Source organism: Cervus canadensis, chromosome 8 (assembly GCF_019320065.1).
Source record: "Cervus canadensis isolate Bull #8, Minnesota chromosome 8, ASM1932006v1, whole genome shotgun sequence".
NCBI classification, from domain to species: Eukaryota; Metazoa; Chordata; class Mammalia; order Artiodactyla; family Cervidae; genus Cervus; species Cervus canadensis.
In genome coordinates this window covers 58,370,207-58,388,809 of record NC_057393.1, presented here as the reverse complement: position 1 = coordinate 58,388,809, position 18,603 = coordinate 58,370,207, and the positions used below count along the sequence as shown (strand labels likewise).

Here is an 18,603-nt window from a genome sequence, read left to right as displayed (position 1 = left end):
AAATTTTCAACTGTGAGTCAGACATATCTGTCCACTCTGTCCTGTAAAGGGCATATTTACCAAATTTTCCAAGTGGCCCTGGAAAGGTCACTGATAGACATGAACCTCCCCTTGAAATGTGGGGGTAGTTGGTACCTATGGTCTCAGGACCCCAAGAGAAAGGGGAACAGTTCCATTTTAGTAGCTGGCTATACAAACACATTGTTGTTTAGTCACTAAGTGGGACTGTTCCCCACTTACACGCCCAACCCAGTTGTCAGACTATGCTATTATGTTACTGCTGCTGCTGCTAAGTCACTTCAGTCGTGTCCAACTCTGTGTGAACCCATCCCTGGGATTCTTCAGGCAAGAACACTGGAGTGGGTTGCCATTTCCTTCTCCAATGCATAAAAGTGAAAAGTGAAAGTGAAGTCGCTCAGTCATGTCTGACTCTTCACTACCCCATGGACCGCAGCCTACCAGGCTCCTCCGTCCATGGGATTTTCCAGGCAAGAGTACTGGAGTGGGGTGCCATTGCCTTCTCCAATGTTATTATATTAGGTTGGTGCAAAAAGTAACTGCTATTTTGCATTGTTGAACTTTGCTGTTTGATATTGGAATACATTCTTAAATAAATGTGGTTATGTTATACATAATTTTAATGTGCATTTCTCGCTTTATGTTTTTTTGCTAATGACATTATTTGCTGTATATTTTATATTTATTTTAGACTATAGAAATGTTAGAAAAAAAGCAGATTTGAGTGATTTTTTTTTTATTCAAGTGCAAAATGGGTCGTAAATAATCAGAGACAACTCGAAACATCAACAACACATTTGACCTAGGAACTGCTAATGAACATACAGTGCAGTAGTGGTTCAAGAAGTTTTGCAAAGGAGACGAGACTCTTGAAGATAAGGAGCATGGTGGGTGACCATTGGAAGCTGACAATGACCGATTGAGGGCAATCACTGAAACTGATTCTCTTAGAACTACATGAGAAGTTGCCCAAGAACTCAACATTGACCATTCTACTGTCATTCGGCATTTGAGGCAAACTGGAAAGGTGAAAAAGCTTGATAAGTGAGTGCCTCCTGAGCTGACTGAAAATTTTTTAAAAAATCATCATTTTGAAGTGTTGTCTTCTCTATTCTACATAAAAACAATGAACCATTTCTCTATCAGATTGTGACATGTGACAAAAAGTGGATTTGATATGACAACTGGTGACAACCAGCTCAGTGGGTGGCCTGAGAAGAAGCTCCAAAGCACTTCCCAAAGCCAAACTTGCACCAAAAAAAGGTCAAGTCACTGGTGGTCTGCTGCCAGTCTGATCCACTAGTTTTCTGAATCCCAGCGAAACCATTACATCTGAGAAGTATGCTCAGCAAATGGATGATATGCACTGAAAATTCCAACGTCTGTAGCCAGCACTGGTCAACAGAAAGGGCCTGATTCTTCTCCATGACAATGCCCAACCACATGTCGCACAACCAACATTTCAAAAGTTGAACGAATTGGGCTATGAAATTTTGCCTCATCCACCATATTCACCTGACCTCTCACCTACTGACTACCACTTCTTCAAGAATCTCTTGACAACTTCTTGCAGGGAAAACACTCCCACAATCAGCAGGAAGCAGAAAATGCTTTCCAAGAGTTCACTGAATCCTGAAGCACGAATTTTTATGCTATAGGAATAAACAAACTTATTTTTCCAATACATTGGTAATGTATTTACCAACACATTGGTAAAATGTGTTGATTGTAATGGTTCCTATTTTGATTAATAAGATGTGTCTGAGCCTAGTTATAATGATTTAAAATTCACAGTCTGAAACTGCAATTACTATTGTACCAACCTAATATTTATTGTGAACCAACTGAAGTTAAACCCTTTATACAACTTGTCTTCTCTGCCAGGCAGAAGGTAGAGAAACAACAGCAGAAAAAAGTGTAGGCTGAACATTAACACATCATCAGCTTTCCAAGTTTCCACGGCACTCCACACACGTACAGCTATGCTTTCACTAAAGAGACTATTTCTTCTCAATGTCTGAGTTTCCGGTCCAATTCAAGACAGGGATGACCAGGAGCCAGGATTCTAAGCCCAGGCAGCCCCATGGGCAAAGAAGGAGAGAATAAGTCAAGGAGGGCCTCTTGGGCTGCTGAGATGTAACCCAGCGGTCACACGACTGCCCAGGCCAGGGCTCTCTTGTCCCCTCTTCTCTCCTACACGTCAACATACATATTCCCCCAGCTCAGGTTGGCCCTGCAGCCCTGTGAGATGCTGGATGCAGTGTTCAAGCTTGTGGCTTGGCTTGTGGCAGGCATGGCTATGGGGAGAGAGAGCTTCTGGAGCAGACCTGAGTTCCCCGCCCTGTTTAGGGCTCAGTGGTGCAGCAAAGTGCATGCCAGCGCTTCACCAACTCCTTGGGTTTGCTAAGCATCTCGTTCCAGTGCTCCAGTTCTCTGCCGCGGGTGTACATGTAGGGGCCCACCACCACCCGGCCCAGCTCGTGACTCCCTGTGGGGGAGGGAGAACATGGTCATTCTCTGAAGAACAGAAGCCACATCGCCTAAGCAATCCCCAGGGCCTTCCCTCTCTCTCACTAACTCCTTCTCTTAAAGGAAGTAGCCAGCCCCCTCCCTCTTTAACAGCCTCCAAAGGGATCCTGACTCTGCCCTGGAGCTGGAGCTGACGGGGAAGGGAGCCCAGGTAAAGAGCCTGCCCTTTGGTGTGGGCACCCACTCTGCCTCCCATCCTTCTGGTGGGCCATCAAACTGCCTCACATCAAACAGCCGAGGGAGGAAGGGGCCCCTCCAGAAAGAAGCCCTCTTCCCTCAGTCAACTTGTATATTCAGCAGGAACATTCAACAATAATTTTTGCCTTTTATCAACTATCACAATGGAGAAGGGGCCTAAGCTCTGACCCATGAGACCAGCTGACCCGACAGCTCTGCCTCAGTGACAGTGGACGCCGGAGTGAGGGGCAGTGTGGGATAACTCCACCCTCTCATCCACCCTGAACCTCACCCAGGACCCTCCAGGCTTGTGCAGAGGGCACGAGGCAACACAGGGTACATAAAGACCCACAGCACCAGGTCGCTTGGCCAGCGCAGGTAGCTGTGCTGTCTCCCAACCTCTCTGGCAATTTGCCCCAGGACGGAGTAGCAGGGGCCATCCTTTAACCTCTTTCTAGGGTGCTATGGACAATGACACCAGATTAAAGCTGGGTGTGAGCTCCAACTATCTCACTAGCAAGCTCCGTGTCCTTGGGTAAATATCTTAGCCTCTCTGAGTGCTAGTTTCCTTAGGCATAGAACAGAAACCACACAGCTCCCTCCAAAGGGTCCACGCTTCCAGAATGCACAGCGGCCCCTCCTTAGCCCAAGGCTCTCAGCCTGACAGTGAGGGAGCAGCCTTACTGTCCCCGTCGGCGCTCTGCAGCACGGTCAGGCTGAGGCTCGCAGTGTCCAGCTCAGCGGGGTTGGCTTTGAAGCTGAAGGTCTCACTGTACACAGGGTTGGTGGAGCCCAGCACAGCCGACGTCTTCTTGCACTTGACAAACTTGTGGTTCATCAGAGACACTTTGACAAACACACCTGAGGGGCAGGACAGACTGCAGGCTGGGAGGGACAGGCAGGGGGCCCAGCCTCCTGCCTGTGGGAGCCTGGGGTGGGAGGGCACATGCCTCGCCTGGGTGCCAGGACCCCATTACTCACAACTGCTGCAGCCAAAGGGCGTTACAAGAGGAAACGGGGTTGATTAGCGTACTGCCTACAGCCAAGGAAATGCTCGGCTCCCTTCCTCTTCCTTCCTCTCTGCCTCCTGAACGCACCCGAGGTTTGGCTGGCCCTTGTTACTGGAGCCTGGCACCACACGCCCATCCCTCCCCATTGTGGGGTGGATCCTGCTTGCTGGGTGCCCAGGCCTCCTGGGGCCCTTAAACACCCCATTCAGAGGTCAAGTTTTTTGTTTTTTTTGGGGGGGAGTTGCTGTTAGATGGGTTTTGGATCCACAGTGGAAGGCTGAATGCCAGCTTGCTTATAGTGACCCAAATGCAGAGACGCACAAGGGGCAGCCCCTTGCTGGGGGCCCCACAATGGGGCTGGACATTTAGGGGGAGCCAGAGCGGGGTCCCCATTCCTCCAGCTCCTGAGTTCTAGCCGAGTGTCAAGCTCTGCATGCAGGGACACCCTGTTCGCTGCTCCCTGCCCTGGGGGGAGCCCTTGCTTTGCCGAAGGGCAGGGGTGGGGACAGGCAGCACAGTACAGGAGCTGAGGCACTGCTTTGGGAAAAGGGAGGGGCAGACTTGGTCTCAGCGTTCTTAGGGGTCTTGGTGAAGGCCAAGGGGATGCAGCCTCGGGATCAACATAAGGAAGCAATTTCTCACACCCCAGTTGTGCAGAGAGGGAGGGCGTGGCTTGGGAGGCAGCAATGCTCCTGGTAGCACATGCAAGCAGAAACTGGATGGCCAGGGTTGAGGGCCAGACTTTAGCTCCAGGCTCCAAGATCATGGGGTGGGCCCTGCCCCAGGGGGAAACCTTACTGACAAAACTCGTGTTCTCCCGGAGCCGGAGTCCCTTGGCTCGCAGCACGACCACGGTGAGGCGGTTCAGACGGTCATTGTAGCTGAGGCAGAACTGGAGGTCACCAAATTCGGAGGGAGGCTGGAGAAGCCAAGAGGAAAGCACCCCAGGTAGGTACTGGAGGCCCGCATGCCTTCCTCCTTCCTCCTGGCAGGCAGACCCGGAGTACTCATGACATAGCCACACTCCCTTCTTAAAGCTCACCCACCATTTTACAGATGGGGAAACTGAGGTCTGGGGAGTTGAAGGGGCCTGCTGAAGATCACACAGTAAGGACCAGAGCTGAGGGATTCAATCCCAGGAATGGGGAATTCCAAGGCCTATTCTGAGTCATCCTCATGGGGTGGGGGGTGGGTGTTGGGGGAAGAGTGGGTAATTTCCTTGGCAGGTCCATTTGAGGTGTCACCTTTCATAGCTATCTGATCTGGATGGGAATCCAAATGTGATTTTTCCAAGATGCTCCAAGTAATCTCCAGGGCAAAAGAGCCTCAGGTGCACCTCCACTGTCCCATGCAGCTCTGGCCTGGGCCCACCACCAAGAGTCACACTTTGTAGGGGTGGTGGATAATATTCTGCTGGGCCACACCTGCTGGCTGTCTAAGGTAGTCAGACTCATAGAAGTCTGGCATGTGTCTGGTGACCCTAACCTTTACCTCCAGGCTCTCGGCTTCTAGGTCTCTCCAGACGATGTGCCGGCAGTTGCCCGCCAGTGTCTCCTTCTTGAGGGGGAAGAGCACCTGGCCGAGGAGCTGATGCTTCCTCTGCCTATCCACGAGGTACACCGAGAACCTCAGCACCCTCTGGGTGACGCTCTTGCTGGATACCTTGGAGAGATGAGGGCCCGGCTGGAGTCAGGTAGAGTCAGGGGATGGGAAGGTGTGATATGTTGTTCTGGAAATAGAATCTTTCCGTGAGGGGTGTCTCAACCAGGAACCTGCACACCCCAAACCCAGGTATCCTCAGGGGACCCTTTGCCGCAGTGGGGCCAGTGTCCCCAGGAGGTGGCAGGCTGTGTCAGAGCCTTGCCACACAGAGTGTGGTCCCAGAACCAGCAGCTCCCACCACCCCCGGGACCTTGTTAGAAATGCAGGACCTTCGGCTCCACCCAGACCCACGAAGCAGAATCTACCATTTAACAGGCATCCAAGTGAGTTGCCTACACTAAAAGTGTGAGAGGCTCCCACACTGGAGCCCAGGGAACCCCCCGTCTCTGCTATCTGAATTTGGCACCTGGACAGTCCTCTCCCTGAGACTCAGTCTCCTCACCTGTAAGATGGGATAATCGTTCTTACTCTCTGGGTTATAAAACCCCAATCAAAGGGCCTGGCTTATGGGAGATGGTTAATTAAATTTGATTTTCTTCTCTTTCTCTTCCCTAGAGAGGGAAGCACAGAGAGCCCAGGGTAAGGTTGGTGCAGGCACAGGGCAGGGGATGATTCAAGCCTCCCCACCTTGGATTTTGAGGTTCCCAGAGGAGCAGGTTCACCTGTGAATTCTCACAGCCTGAGCCCAGCAGGATGGCCTTGGGCTGGGCCCCATGCCACCCCTCTTCTCAGGGCTCAGCCCCGGAAGAAGGTAGAAATCACACTCTTCCCAGTTGCAGAGAGGCTTCTCCTTAGCTTGCCAGTCAGCTTCCTGCCCTGCTCTTAAAAATGTTTGTCCAAGGCCCCTTGGGAGCTCTTGACTGCTGGCTTCTCATAAGGGCCCCAGTCACCTGCTGAGGCTCTCAAGGCCACTGTGTGCTTGGCTCAGCGCCTCATCACCTCAGCACCTCAGGACCCTGAGCTCACCTGCCCGCCATGCTGCAGAGGTACCAGCTGTTGCAAGATGGCTCTGGGGTCCTGCTCTGGCCTCTGACAGGACAGGTGAGTTCTGGTCCCCACCGCAAGAGGCCTGAGTTGAGGGGCGTCTCACCCTCCACCTTCCATGGATAACCATGTCAGGAATCTCATCGTGTTCCAGGGTCTTGGCTGCCTTCCTGAGTCCCATAAGCCAGGGCCTGGCATTCAGTGGGTGCTCCAAGAATATGTTTCTCTTTCTCCCCTCCAGGCAACCTGTACAGGAGGAGTCCAGCCCTCTGCCCCCTCATCCTTCAAGTCTCTCATCTGCCCCCACCATCAAGGCGGGGTACAGTAGAGCCTGTGGTAGGGGGTCCCTGGGGGTTGCAGAGCCCTGGTGAGCACCGGAACCTGGGGCTCTCCTGCACAATGTCTGTCCTTCCCCGGAGGCAAAGGGCCCCGGACCCTGCCGCTCAGAGGTCATACCTGGAAGATGAACTGTTCGTTGAACTGTGGACTGGTGGTTCTGCGTTTGGTCTTAGACTGGAGGAAGCGCCGCTCATCCGGCAGCAGGTGGAGCTTCACCAGGAGGCCACAGTTCTCTGAGGGGGTGTGTAGCTGCTGCGCCTTGATCAGGCCCACCAGCAGCCGCTCGGCCTCCTGCTGGTATTCCACAGAGAACCACAGCCGTCCCAGGCAGCCCTCAGGGAAGTCAGCCTCACTTTTGTCCTCTGGGATCTTGTAGAGCTCAGGGTTGATGGTCCCTGCCACGCATGCATCTCCTATAACACAGGGACTGGGAAGACTGGCAGGCCAGGGGAAGGCAGGGGCATGGGGACCGCAAGCTCTGGCTCTACCGCCCCCTCCCTGCCCAGCCCTTCTTGGCTGAGTCTTGACAAGGTAGTTCACTGGCTTCTCCTGACCACATTCGCCCCACTCTCTTCTCCAGACTAAACATAGCCCCTCTCTCTAGTGCAGCTCTGCAGGACGCATTCTCAGCACTAAGGCATTCTACATCCAGGCCTGCTCCTCCTGGGACTCCTAGCAGAGGACATTCAACCCTTGTCCCCATGACTGACTCCCACCCCCAGAGATGAGGGCCAGCAGTGTGGGTGCAGTGCCCAGCATCTGGCCTGGCTCCTTTCTGTGGTGTCCCAGAGGATGTCTCAGTGATAAGATGTTGCCTTTTTTCTTCCTTTTTAAAATATAAGGGCTTAGCTAATTACTGGGTGTTTCTTAGGAAGGTCTTCAGATCAAGGAGGTGGGCAGAAAGCTGTGTGCCCAGCTCCCACCATTCTGCTCTCTGGATTGGCCAACCCATCATCCTGGAGGAGGACCCAGCCTAAGTGCTGCACCTGGGAACACTGGGTTTCCAATCCCACATTTGTTGCTTACTGCCTCTGTGACCTCGGACATGGCACTGTTACCCTCCTGAGCCTCAGTTTATTAATGTGTAAAATGGGGTGATTCCCCCAGCCATAGTCTAACTCCAAAATGGCACATGAAGCCATACTTAGCCCAGACTGGCATGCAGTAGGCACTGGTAAACCGAAATACCTGGAAAGAGTGGTCATTGGGCAACTCTGGCATCCTGGGTCCCATCTGGACTCTTTTCAGGAGCCAGGCCCATGAAAGCAGATAGGTCTGTCCTGGCCTGGGCATACCATGACCCCTAGGCAGGCCCTGGTGGGCACACTCACCAAGATTGCTGCCGGTGGTGTGGGGCAGGAGCTTCGGGGCTGGGTAGGGGTCCTGTGGGACCTGGGCCCACTCTCCGCTGCTCAGGGGTACCCAGTCTCGGCTTTGGAGGGAAGGGGGCACCACAAATGGTACACCTGGTGGCCTGTCCAGAGGCAGGAGAGGACAAATAGGTGGCAAGTGAATGGTATGGCTTCAGAGTGCTCAGCCCAGAGAGCTTAAGTGTCAGGAACTAGAGGAGAAAAAGCCAGCAGGAGCCGGGGGAGGCAAGAGCACCGCTTTCTGGGCCCACACCAGGGGACACACACACAGCCAGCTCCTCCATCTGCCCACAGCCGTGGTGAGTTGGAGTAGGAGCGCAGCTCCTGGAGTCAGCCTGCCTGAGTTTGAATGCCTGTTCTGCCACTTTCTAGTTGTGCTATCTGGACTTATGTCAGTTTCCTCAGCTGGAAAATGGGCTTCATAACACCTGCCTCATAGCTGTGGCTCAGATTCTGGGGTTTCTTTGTGATTGCTCCTGGCCTGCTGACAGCATAGAGGAGGCGCTCCATAAACAAACAGACCTTTCCTTCTCCTCCCCACTCCAAGAGAAACTCCACAGGGAGGGCCTGAAGCAAGGCCAGGAGCTCCCTCAGCCCCACATCCTGCCTCACCTGCTTGCCTGGGTCCTGGCATCCGGGGGGCAGAGCGCGTCTCCCTGTGCGCTGGAAGCAGCTGCGGTCCCTGACAGCTCCTCATAGGTGAACGTGGCACAGAGTCTCTTCCAGAGATAGTAGCTCACCCCAATCAGCAGCAGCAGCAGCAGCAGCCCCCCAAGGATGACCCCAATCACCAGGGCCACCTGCTCTGGGGGCAGACACCACCAGTACTGTGATGCCTGGGGAAAGCCACTCCCCTTCACACCACTGGCATTCTGGAGACAGAATTTGGGTAGCAACCCCACCTCCCTGGGTTGGATCCCAGGAATGACACAGAAGCGGGGCTCATGTCCTCATGTATCTGCTGGGGAAGGGTCTGCTGGGTCTCAGGGGAAAAGCCATTGCCCTTGAGGTCCTAGTGCCCCGGACAGAGCTGTCTGGTTCCGGACTTGGAATTTTGGGTAAAATGAACCATTTTTCCTTGTGCTTCTGTGTAGAAATTAAGCCTTCTCTTATCAGAACCTCCATCTTCCCTGGACTCCTGTTCCGGCTTGAGGGTGGTGGGCAGCATGCGCTTAAGGAAAGCCAGGGAAGGGATGATGCCCTGGGTGGCATTCAGAGCCCTATTCTTTGGGTCCTGGAACCTGCTGAGAGGTTGGGCTCTTGCTTTAATTCTGTAACTTTCTCTAAAAACCCCTCCCTGCCCTCAGCCTTCTATCACAGCAAGCCCACATAGAGGGGAGTCGGTGGGAGGCGGTGGAGGGGTGTGTGGATGAGGATGGGAGCAGCGAGTGTGAGAAACCAAGACACACACTCATATTTTGCTGCCAGTAGCTGCTCCCACACTTGCCCAGACCTGGGAGGCTTCACTCTGAGCTAACTGAGAGAGCTCTGCCCCTCCATCCCGCACTAGGCGAGGAATGTCCCTCCTTTGGGTCACGCTTGAGGCCCCGTGCTTCCCCGACCCAGGGATCAGGACTGGGTTGGGCGGTGAGAAGGAAAGACACCCACACCTCCTGACCCGCAACTATCTACGAGGGGTGGGCCTCAACTCTATCCCAGCACCCTGCTAGGATTGGGAAGCGGGGCAGAGGCGGCGCCCCAGCGGGTGGCAAAGGGGCGCCGCGCGGCGCCGGGGGCGTGGGAGGGGAGCCGAGGACCCTTACCTGCCATGGGGCTGCTCTGGCCGGCCGTCGGGGGCGCGGGCCCGGAGCTTGATCTCGCCGGTGCCTGCGCCTTCAGCCGCGGCTAGGCGGTTTTGAAGCGCTGAGCGGGAAGGGGGGGGTGGGGGTGGCGGCAGAGGGCGGTACCTTGTGGCGCTTGGGTTAGCGGCGGACGGCGCGAGGCACAGACCCAGCTTCCAGAGGCCGCGGCTCCGCCCGGCCCGGCCGTGATAGTGGCTCAGGAGCGGCGCGGGGTCCGCCCTGCGCTGCTGGAACCCAAGGGCTCCGCTCAGGGCTGGGGGCCTGGGGCTCCGCGCGGTGAAGGCGCCGGGGCCAGGCCTCCCCGGGGCAGAGCTAAAACCTCCTCTGCTGGCTTTTCACCCCTGACGACCTTGTCTTGCGCTGTGCTCGTCTAAGAATGCCCTAAGCCGGCGTGCACCCGTCCCCCACCCCGTCAAGGATGCTCACTCTAGGCACCCGCAAACCTCCCTGTAGGGAGCTTAGACCTCAAAGAATCTGTAAGTGGAGAAAGAAAGGAAGTTATTTGTGGGGGAAGGAGGTCGGTCTTGTTATTTGGGGGCTTTGAAGGTTGTGTCCAAAGACAGAGCCGGAGCCTGGACCTTGCTCCCACGCGGCACCATCTGTGTGGGAGGGTTCCCTTTTCTCCACACACTCTCCAGCACCTGTTTGCAGACTTTTTGATGATGGCCATTCTGACCTGTGTAAGGTGATACCTCATTTGATTTGACTTGCATTTCTCTGCTGGTTAGTAATGTTGAGCATCTTTTCATGTACTTTTATATGTTAGTTATAAGTCGCCTTTGGAGGAATGTCTATTTAGATCTACCCATTTTTTGATTGGGTTGTTTGACTTTTTCACATAGAGCTGCATGAGCTATTTGTATATTTTGGAGATGAATCCCTTCTCAGTCGCTTTTTTTTTTTTCAAATATTTTCTCTCATTCTGTGGGTTGTCTTTTTATTTTTTGTTTTTGGTTTCCTTTGCTATGCAGAAACTTCTGAGTTTAATTAGGTCCCATTTATTTATTTTTGTTTTTATTCTCATTACTCTAGGAGGTAGATCCAAAAAGATATTGTTGCGATTAATGTCAAAGAGTGTTCTGCCTATGTTTTTCTCTAAGAGTTTTATAGTGTCCAGCCTGACATTTAGAACTTTGATCCATTTTGAGTTTACTTTTCTGTAAGGTGCTAGAGAATGTTCTAATTTCATTCTTTTACATGCAGCTGTCCAGTTTTCCCAGCACCACTTTGAGACTCGTTTCTCTACTGTATTTTCTTGCCTCTTTTGTCATAGATTAATTAACCATAGGTCCTGCCTCCCTCTTTCTTATAAGAACCTTTGTGATTTTGTGGGGCCCACACAGATAATCCTTGATAATCTCTGCATCTCAAGGTCCTTAATTTAATCATATTTACAATGTCCCCTTTTCCAGGTAAAGTAACCTGGTTCCAGGAACTAAGGAGTGGACATTTTTGGAGCCATTATTATGCTGAGCACAGTGTCTGGGCAGCCCTCAGGGAGAGATGGTTTATATTCTCCTACCTCTTGCTGTCTAGAGCTCTCGACACTCTCAGGCTGGAACCAGACAGCTAGCAAGGCCCTCGTGCCCCCAGATGGTAACCCTCCAGCCGTCTTATTACCACTGTGCACCTGCTCCCCCTTGACCTGCGACTGTCCCGCCTGCCTGACCATCCCTCCCTGATGGGCATGGCACAAATTCAGGTTGGCCACCTCCAGTTGGGCCTGAGCTTCCTGGGGATCTTCTGAATGTGGGGTGGGGAAGTAGCTGCTTCTGGAAAAGGCTATGCCTGTGGCTAGCCTATGCCAGGCTTAGAGCTGCCCATCCTCTCCCAGCCTTGTGCTATACTGTCCCAGGGCCCCATCACCCTCTTTGGCCTCCTTGTCTCACCAGTCACACCCAAGCAGTCACCAAGTCCTGCCAGCTCTTCCTCCTCCATCCATCTTCGTCTCCATCAAGAACTTTGCCCAGGTTTCCATTATGCCTCACCTTCTCAACTTCCTCTCTGCAGTTTAGATTTGATCTTATACTCCTGCCCTCAGCTTGTGTCTTCCAGGCTCCTCTCTCCATTCTCACCCACATGGACACCCCATATCCGCCCATTCCTCTGCCGTGCTCAAGGTCCAGGCTGATGGAACTATGTCTGGCAGTGCTGCTACTGAACTGGATATGTGCATGCATGCGTGCGTGCTAAGTCGCTTCAGTCATGTCCAACTCTCTGTGACCCTATGGACCAGAGTTCACCAGGCTTCTCTGTCCCTGGGGATTCTCCAGGCAAAAATATTGGAGTAAGCGGGTTGCCCTGCCCTCCTCCAGGGGATCTTCTGGACCCAGGGATCAAACCTGCATCTCATGTCTCCTGCATTGGCAGTCTGGCACTGGATACCGTCTCATTATACTGCCCTCTCCTGATGGCTCATACTGTGAAGACTCTGCAAAGTAGGAGACCCAGGTTTGACCTCTGGGTGGGAAGATCCCCTGGAGAAGAGAATGGCTACCCACTCCAGTATTCTTGCCTGGAGAATTCCATGGACAGAGGAGCCTGGCAGGATACAGTCCATGAGATGACGAAGAGTTGGACACCACTGAGCAACTAACACTTTTACTTTCACTCCCTGCCTGAGATATTCGGGCCCACTATCCTTCCCCACTGCTTATCCTTCAAAATGAAGTACTATGACTCTCCTTCCTTGTCCATGAAGCTCCTTCCTTATCTTCACTATACCTGTAGCTACCATGTTGCTTTACAAGACTCTGTGTCTGTGACTGTCACTCCAGCTCACTCTCCCAGGCAGACCAGGACTTCTGTGAAGGCAGGGCGCCAGGTCTTATTTATCTTAGCATTCCCAATATCCACCTCCAGGCCAAGGCAGTGCTGAATAGTGGATGAAGAACTTGCACCCTCAGGCTGAGCTGCTTCTTGGCTTCCTCCACCTTTGCCCCTGTATCACACATCTTGGGTCCACCCTTTAGGGTCTGACAGGTGCTTCTTGGCCTAGCCCTGAAGACCAGCTGCTGGGTCTTGCATTCACTTTGCTATCACTATCTGCAAGCACCTTACATGCCCAGCCAGCCCATTGAGTTTTGAGTCTTTTTTCTTCCACTGGAAGATGAGAGCAGATGGCAGGAGGTAATTCACCTTTCCTGTTGCTTCTTAGGTCCTGGGTATCAGGATGAAAGCTTGATGTTCCTGATTCCACTCAACTCTGCCTTGTGTCAGCCAGCCCTGCAGGGACCACCCCTTTAGATAAGGAAACCAAATCAAAGTTTCCACTGCCCACCCAGTAAATGGTGGAGCTGGACCTAACACGTGGCCCTCCTCATTCCTTTCTCGTCATTGACCACTGAAAGCCCAGGCAAGGCCCCAGGGGACCATTTCCTGTGGAGATGACCATGAACAGCGCCAACAGCCACATGCACTGTGGTCAGTCTCCCTCAGTCCACTGTCCTGTGGAGGTTCTAAGACCAGGCTGGCCTGGAGCCAGCTCCACAGAACAGAATGGCCTCTGGTTCTGGCTGCCGTCCTAGCCCTACTTCCTGTTTTCAGATCTTGCTTAGGATTCTCTGGGAGCTAGGAAATTTGGAAACAGCAGCAGACAATGTTTCTCTTTTCCATGGCCAAAAGGAAGTCATATTTCCACTGGAAAAAGCATTTCCAAGGAGGTTTGCAGGAAATCCAAGTGTTTAAAGCCCTGAAAATGTCTGCAGGTGATTAATAATTCAGTGCAATGGATGATTCACGGGAAAGGCCACTTTTAATTAACCTTAAGAATCAGCCCTGTCTAAGGAAGTGTCATCTCTCATCACTTAGGAATAGAGAGGCCAGAGCAGGATAAAGGCCATGCTGAGAAACATGTGGAAGACTGTGTTTCTGACATTTATGTCAATTCCAGCCCGGTCACCCCACGTCCCTCTTTGTGAGGTGGGGGAGGGTTCCCCTATATGCATCATCTCTATTCTCTGGTTTTATTAAGGTGGCCTTAGCATGAATTTCCCATAACCTCTTCTTCTGAGGACTTTGGAAGGAGTATTTGTCCTTGTCATGTCTGAAGGCCCCTCCTTCTCTCGCAGTCCCCCGGGCTGGCTCCAAATGTGTGCCATCCTAAGGACAACCACACAGGATCCCAGGATGGAGACCAAAGCCCATGGCTTACCGCTGCCTCCCAGGAATGTTCTTGGCTTCCTGACTCAGTTCTCCCTGCTTTGCGTCCCCTGCCTGGCAGCCTTTTTCCTCTCCTGGCAACAGCATCCTGCCTTGTCTTTCTTAGGAACTAGTATTTTCTCTCCTCCTTGTTCACGTAGTAGCTGATGGAAGTGGATCTCTTCCGTTTCCCCACATCACCAGATCACCTCTGTTCTGGAGCTTCACACATGACCCAGGCCACAGGGGTAGATTCAGGGGTGAGTCATGACCTAATCAGGATCAATCCTGATTGAATTTTTGTAGGATCACTCCCTTTTTCGGTGAGCATTGTTGAGCTTGAAGGAGCTAAGTCTAGGGCCATTGGGAGCACCTGTATGGAGGAATGTATGTGAGACAGGAGCTCAGAGAAGTGCAGGCCGCCTGATGAAGCTGTCTGGCCCCTGGTCCTGCTGTGCAGGCAGCCATCTATCTTTAGGTGGTCCAATAAATTAAACCTTTTTTTTTTTCCTTGAACCAGTATGAGTTGATTTCTGATATTTGAAACTGACACTCTTAATTAATTGTTAGCCAAGGCAGGAGCTGAATGATGGGGGAGGGGGGAGGCAAGCTCTATGAGGCTCTTATTCCCATTATACTCAGGTGGAAAGTGAGGGACACTGAGGTGATGAGACTAAGAAGTGGCTGGTCAGGATTGATTAGCAGGTCTAGCTCCAGGTCCCCTGAACACTGAGGCTGGGCCTCAGACAGAGCAGAAGTCAGACATTAGTAGTTGCGGCTTGCAGGCTCTAGAGTGCAGCCTCAGTAGTTGTGGCACGCGGGCTCAGTTGCCCCAAGGCATGCGGTATCTTCCCAGATCAGGGTTTGAACCCATGTCCCCTGCATTGGCAGGCAGATTTTTGTCCACTGTACTAAAATGGAAGTCCCCATAATGTCAGTTTTCCAAAGTAGCTGAGAATCAGCTAGACAATTGGCCCATAGTGAGAAAGAAAATTCTGGAAGAGTGGAAGAGAGTAAGGACTTGGGAGATGCCTTTGTTGAGGGCTGAGGCTGTGATGTAGGACCCTTTGCGAGAGGGGTAGGTGGGTAGCCAAACTCTCTCCTCAAGCCCAGGGAGCTTTGGCTGGGTAGCTATACTCTCCCTCAAGCCCAGGAAGCTCAGGACCACTCTGAGTGCTTGCTTCAGGAGGAAACGGATTGGCCATTGGTGGGCACAGGCAACTGCGGCTTCTGGCTTGAGATGTCAGAGAGAACCAGAGACCAGAGCAATCTGCAGCTGTGTCGGGAAGTAGGTGCACTCCCTCTATTGGGAGTCAAAGACTTATGGAAATCGGGGACTAGATGTGCCACTTGTGGTGGGAATGTGGGCCTGGGTATGATGCAGAGTTACCAGTTACATATATACTCTTTTTGAGTTTCTTTTCCATTATAAGTTATTATAAGATATTCAATATAGTTCCCCATGCTACACAGTAGATCCTTGTTTTTTTTTTTTAATCTATTTTATATACAGTACTGTGTATCTGTTAACCCCAAACTCTGAATTTATCCCCGTCCACCTCTTTCCTCTTTGGTAACCATAAGTTTGTTTTCTATGCTATAGTAGGTTTTTTTTTTTTTTAATCAGTTAAGACTTATTTCGGCTTATTCTTACAGAAAACCTGGTTAAATGTGTCCTAAACCATAAGGAAGTTTATTACTGTATTTTATTAACTTGAAGATGCCATTGATTATGAAATGTTACACCACTTTGCATAAGTGGTGTTACTATTACACCACTTTGCATAAGAAAAGATGCTATCAAACTATGAAGCAATTCTTTATTATCAAATAGTTGAGATGTGACTTGATTTTAAAGGTGTTATATGTGAAAAAGAATATGGCTCTTAGAATTGGTGAAATATGGTATTTCTTAACAAGAAACTGGAGTTAGATGGCCTCAGATTTGGTGTGGCAAAGAATATCATCCAAGACTGAGGCTCCTTGTATCTTTCTGGTTTGCCATCTCGGCATGTGTCACCTTAAAGTTGCAAGACTTCTACTATAGCACCAAGCTTCGTGTTCTCTAAGACCAAGTTCAAAGGCAGAAAAAGCAGGAAGGGAACAGGGTGGGATAAATGCTTCTTTCCTCACTCACTTCTCTCCTTTCATCAGAAAGCCCTTAGCATGTTGACTCTTATACATCATGGGCAAGACCCACATGGCCATGTTGGTTTCAGGAGAGACCAAGAAAGTGACTATCTGATTTTTCAGTCTTATAGTAAGAGATGAGCGAGGGCAAGGAACTTCAGAAATGGCTGTTTGTGTCAAGGGTTTTTATTCCCATTTTACAGATGAAAAGATCTAAGGTTCAAAGAGCCTTAGTTATGGGTCCCTAAGGACCCAAGCACACATAATTATCCACCCAAGCACACATAATTAGAAATCGGCCAGCCCTTGATTTGAAGTCAGTGTTGAGTGATCCAAAACCCATGTTATTTTCATTCCACCATGAATCATCTGTATGTTAAAGACCCACGATGACAAAGTTCAAAGGTAGAGAAGGTAAATAATAAGGAATGTATTTGAAGGCAAATACTGGACAACCTATCAGTGGATCAAAGACATAGGAGTTTACTGTTCTCAGTAGCCCAGAGATTGGCAGTCTAGAAAAGGCAGTTGCTCAAAAATTTCATCAAGATTCCAGGCTCCCTCATTTTTCTCCTTTCCTTCCTTATCATGTAGCTTCTGTTCTATGGTCACAGCATGGCTGCTGCATCTGAAGGCATCATGTCTAGCTTTCCTTACTGGTGATTCCCTCTTACATCCCATTGGTCAGAATGAGGTCACATGACTCCCCCTGGTAACAGAGTTACATTAGTAAGGGTACCCGTTATTCCACAGCCCTGGCAGAGGGGACAGCTAGTAGGTGGACATGTTTTAGATCATGTGGCCATTGGATGAGAGAGGGCACCTGGCCCAGATGCCGAGTTCATTGGCTGGCTAGAACTTGTGAGTTTTCTCTGGAATTAAAGGTTACATATGTCTATCAGATTCCTCTTGATTGAATTGAGAGTTTGGACAGATCACAGAAGCAAGCCAGCTAGCTGCAGAAGAAGAAGCAAGAAGGAGGCATTAAGAGAGCCACCAGGAGAAGCCTGGTGATTCAAGGTATTGAAACAGCAGAAATTCTGCATCAGTAGAGGGCAGTAGTTGGTAGAAAGAGTGGAGCAGAGAAAAGTCAGAAGATTAGATGGTCTACTTAGCTCCAGGAAGGAAGCAATGCATCAGTGGGTGTTTCTAGGTCTTTCTTATTCCTGAGGTCTTTCCAATTAAAGATCAAATTCATAAGCATCCTTTTAACAAGCTTACTTTTTGCCAAGCAAGCATTAGTTCAGTTCAGTCGCTCAGTCGTTTCCGACTCTTTGCGACCCCATGGACTGCAGCACGTTAGACTTTCCTGTCCATCACCAACTCCCAGAGCTTACTCAAACTCATGTCAAAAGCAAGCATCAGGTGGTCCCTAACTTACTTTGGAAGGCTGAACTTAGGCATCTGCCTTCCATTTGCCTCAGCAATACTCCCAGGCTTGGCAGAGGACCATATCACTGAGGTCACTTTTGGTAAGAAGGGATGGAAATTTAACCCAACTAATTTAAACAAAAAGAATATTTATTGTCTTCCTTAGTCAAGAAGTCAAAGGTTGAGGCCAGCCTTAGTTCTCACTAGGGTCAAAACTCAAGATGATGCTGTTAGGACCTTGCTTCTCTCAATATCCTGGTTTTGTCATCCTCTGGGCTGGCCCCAGTATCAGGCTTTGTGTAAGATGATGGCTTCAGTCTCCACATCCCTTTAGCAAAAAGAGTGAGTTTCTTTCTCAAGACTCCCAGAGAAATTCCTTATTGCATGCCATTGGCTCTAAGTGGGACACATACTTATCTTGAACAACCTCTGAGGCCAGGGTAATGTGAGGCAGTGATTGCCTTAGGCTTGTCATATGCTCTTCCTCCTGAGACCCACCCAAAGCACATGGGTGTGGAGAAGAAGAGAGGATGAGTAATTTGTAGCATGCAGGTTGAACTGTTGGAACAGAAGCTTCAAGTGAGATTAGCTTAAGCAAGATAGAAGTTTTTCTTTCTTACCTTTCTTAAGCAGCCTGGGAGCCCATGTGTTTTCCCTATTTTGTTGCTTTACTAGCCCTAGATATTACGTATCTGTGTGGTTTGAGGTGTTTCACCACCTCCATACCTAGCCAGTGGAAACAGAAAAGAGTAGGGCTCACCCCTTCTGGTTACAAGCATCACCTCCCTACACTTCAGTCCTACTGGTCAGTTACTGCTTGGGCAGATAGCTTCCAGAAAGATAATCAAATATCATCTTTTCCCCCTGGATTTCCATGTCTACAGATAAAAGGAGATCATGACCATTAGAGGCCAATTAGCAGTCTCATCCCCAGTCCATCCCTTTGGCCAATCAAATGTCTGTGTTCTTCATTTTCCCAGAGCTTCAAATGTCCTCTCCTGGGGGGAGGTAACTCCAAAGTTCCATCCAGTGCCTGCATCCAGCTCCCAGCCTAGGATCTGGGTATGGACA

The 18,603-nt window shown here is 50.8% G+C and overlaps 1 protein-coding gene across 5 annotated transcripts; it reads right to left on the bottom strand.

Annotated features, from left to right (window-relative positions):
- Nucleotides 1–737: 737 nt before the first annotated feature.
- On the bottom strand, nucleotides 738–10,165 carry SYT15 (synaptotagmin 15). 5 transcript variants are annotated; one of them, XM_043476392.1, is made up of 8 exons: nucleotides 9,853–10,141; nucleotides 8,702–8,894; nucleotides 8,051–8,193; nucleotides 6,837–7,132; nucleotides 5,220–5,396; nucleotides 4,533–4,653; nucleotides 3,409–3,585; nucleotides 738–2,506 (listed from the first exon to the last, which is right to left on the bottom strand). In XM_043476392.1, exons 1-8 carry the CDS (start codon nucleotides 9,857–9,859, stop codon nucleotides 2,364–2,366), a joined length of 1,257 nt encoding a protein of 418 aa, XP_043332327.1. In that variant the 5' UTR covers nucleotides 9,860–10,141; the 3' UTR covers nucleotides 738–2,363. The 5 variants fall into 5 exon arrangements, with proteins under 5 accessions (XP_043332327.1, XP_043332329.1, XP_043332328.1 ...); XM_043476394.1 differs by having other exon boundaries at nucleotides 5,226–5,396; nucleotides 6,837–7,155; nucleotides 8,047–8,193; nucleotides 9,853–10,140; XM_043476393.1 differs by having other exon boundaries at nucleotides 5,226–5,396; nucleotides 9,853–10,136.
- Nucleotides 10,166–18,603: the final 8,438 nt, after the last annotated feature.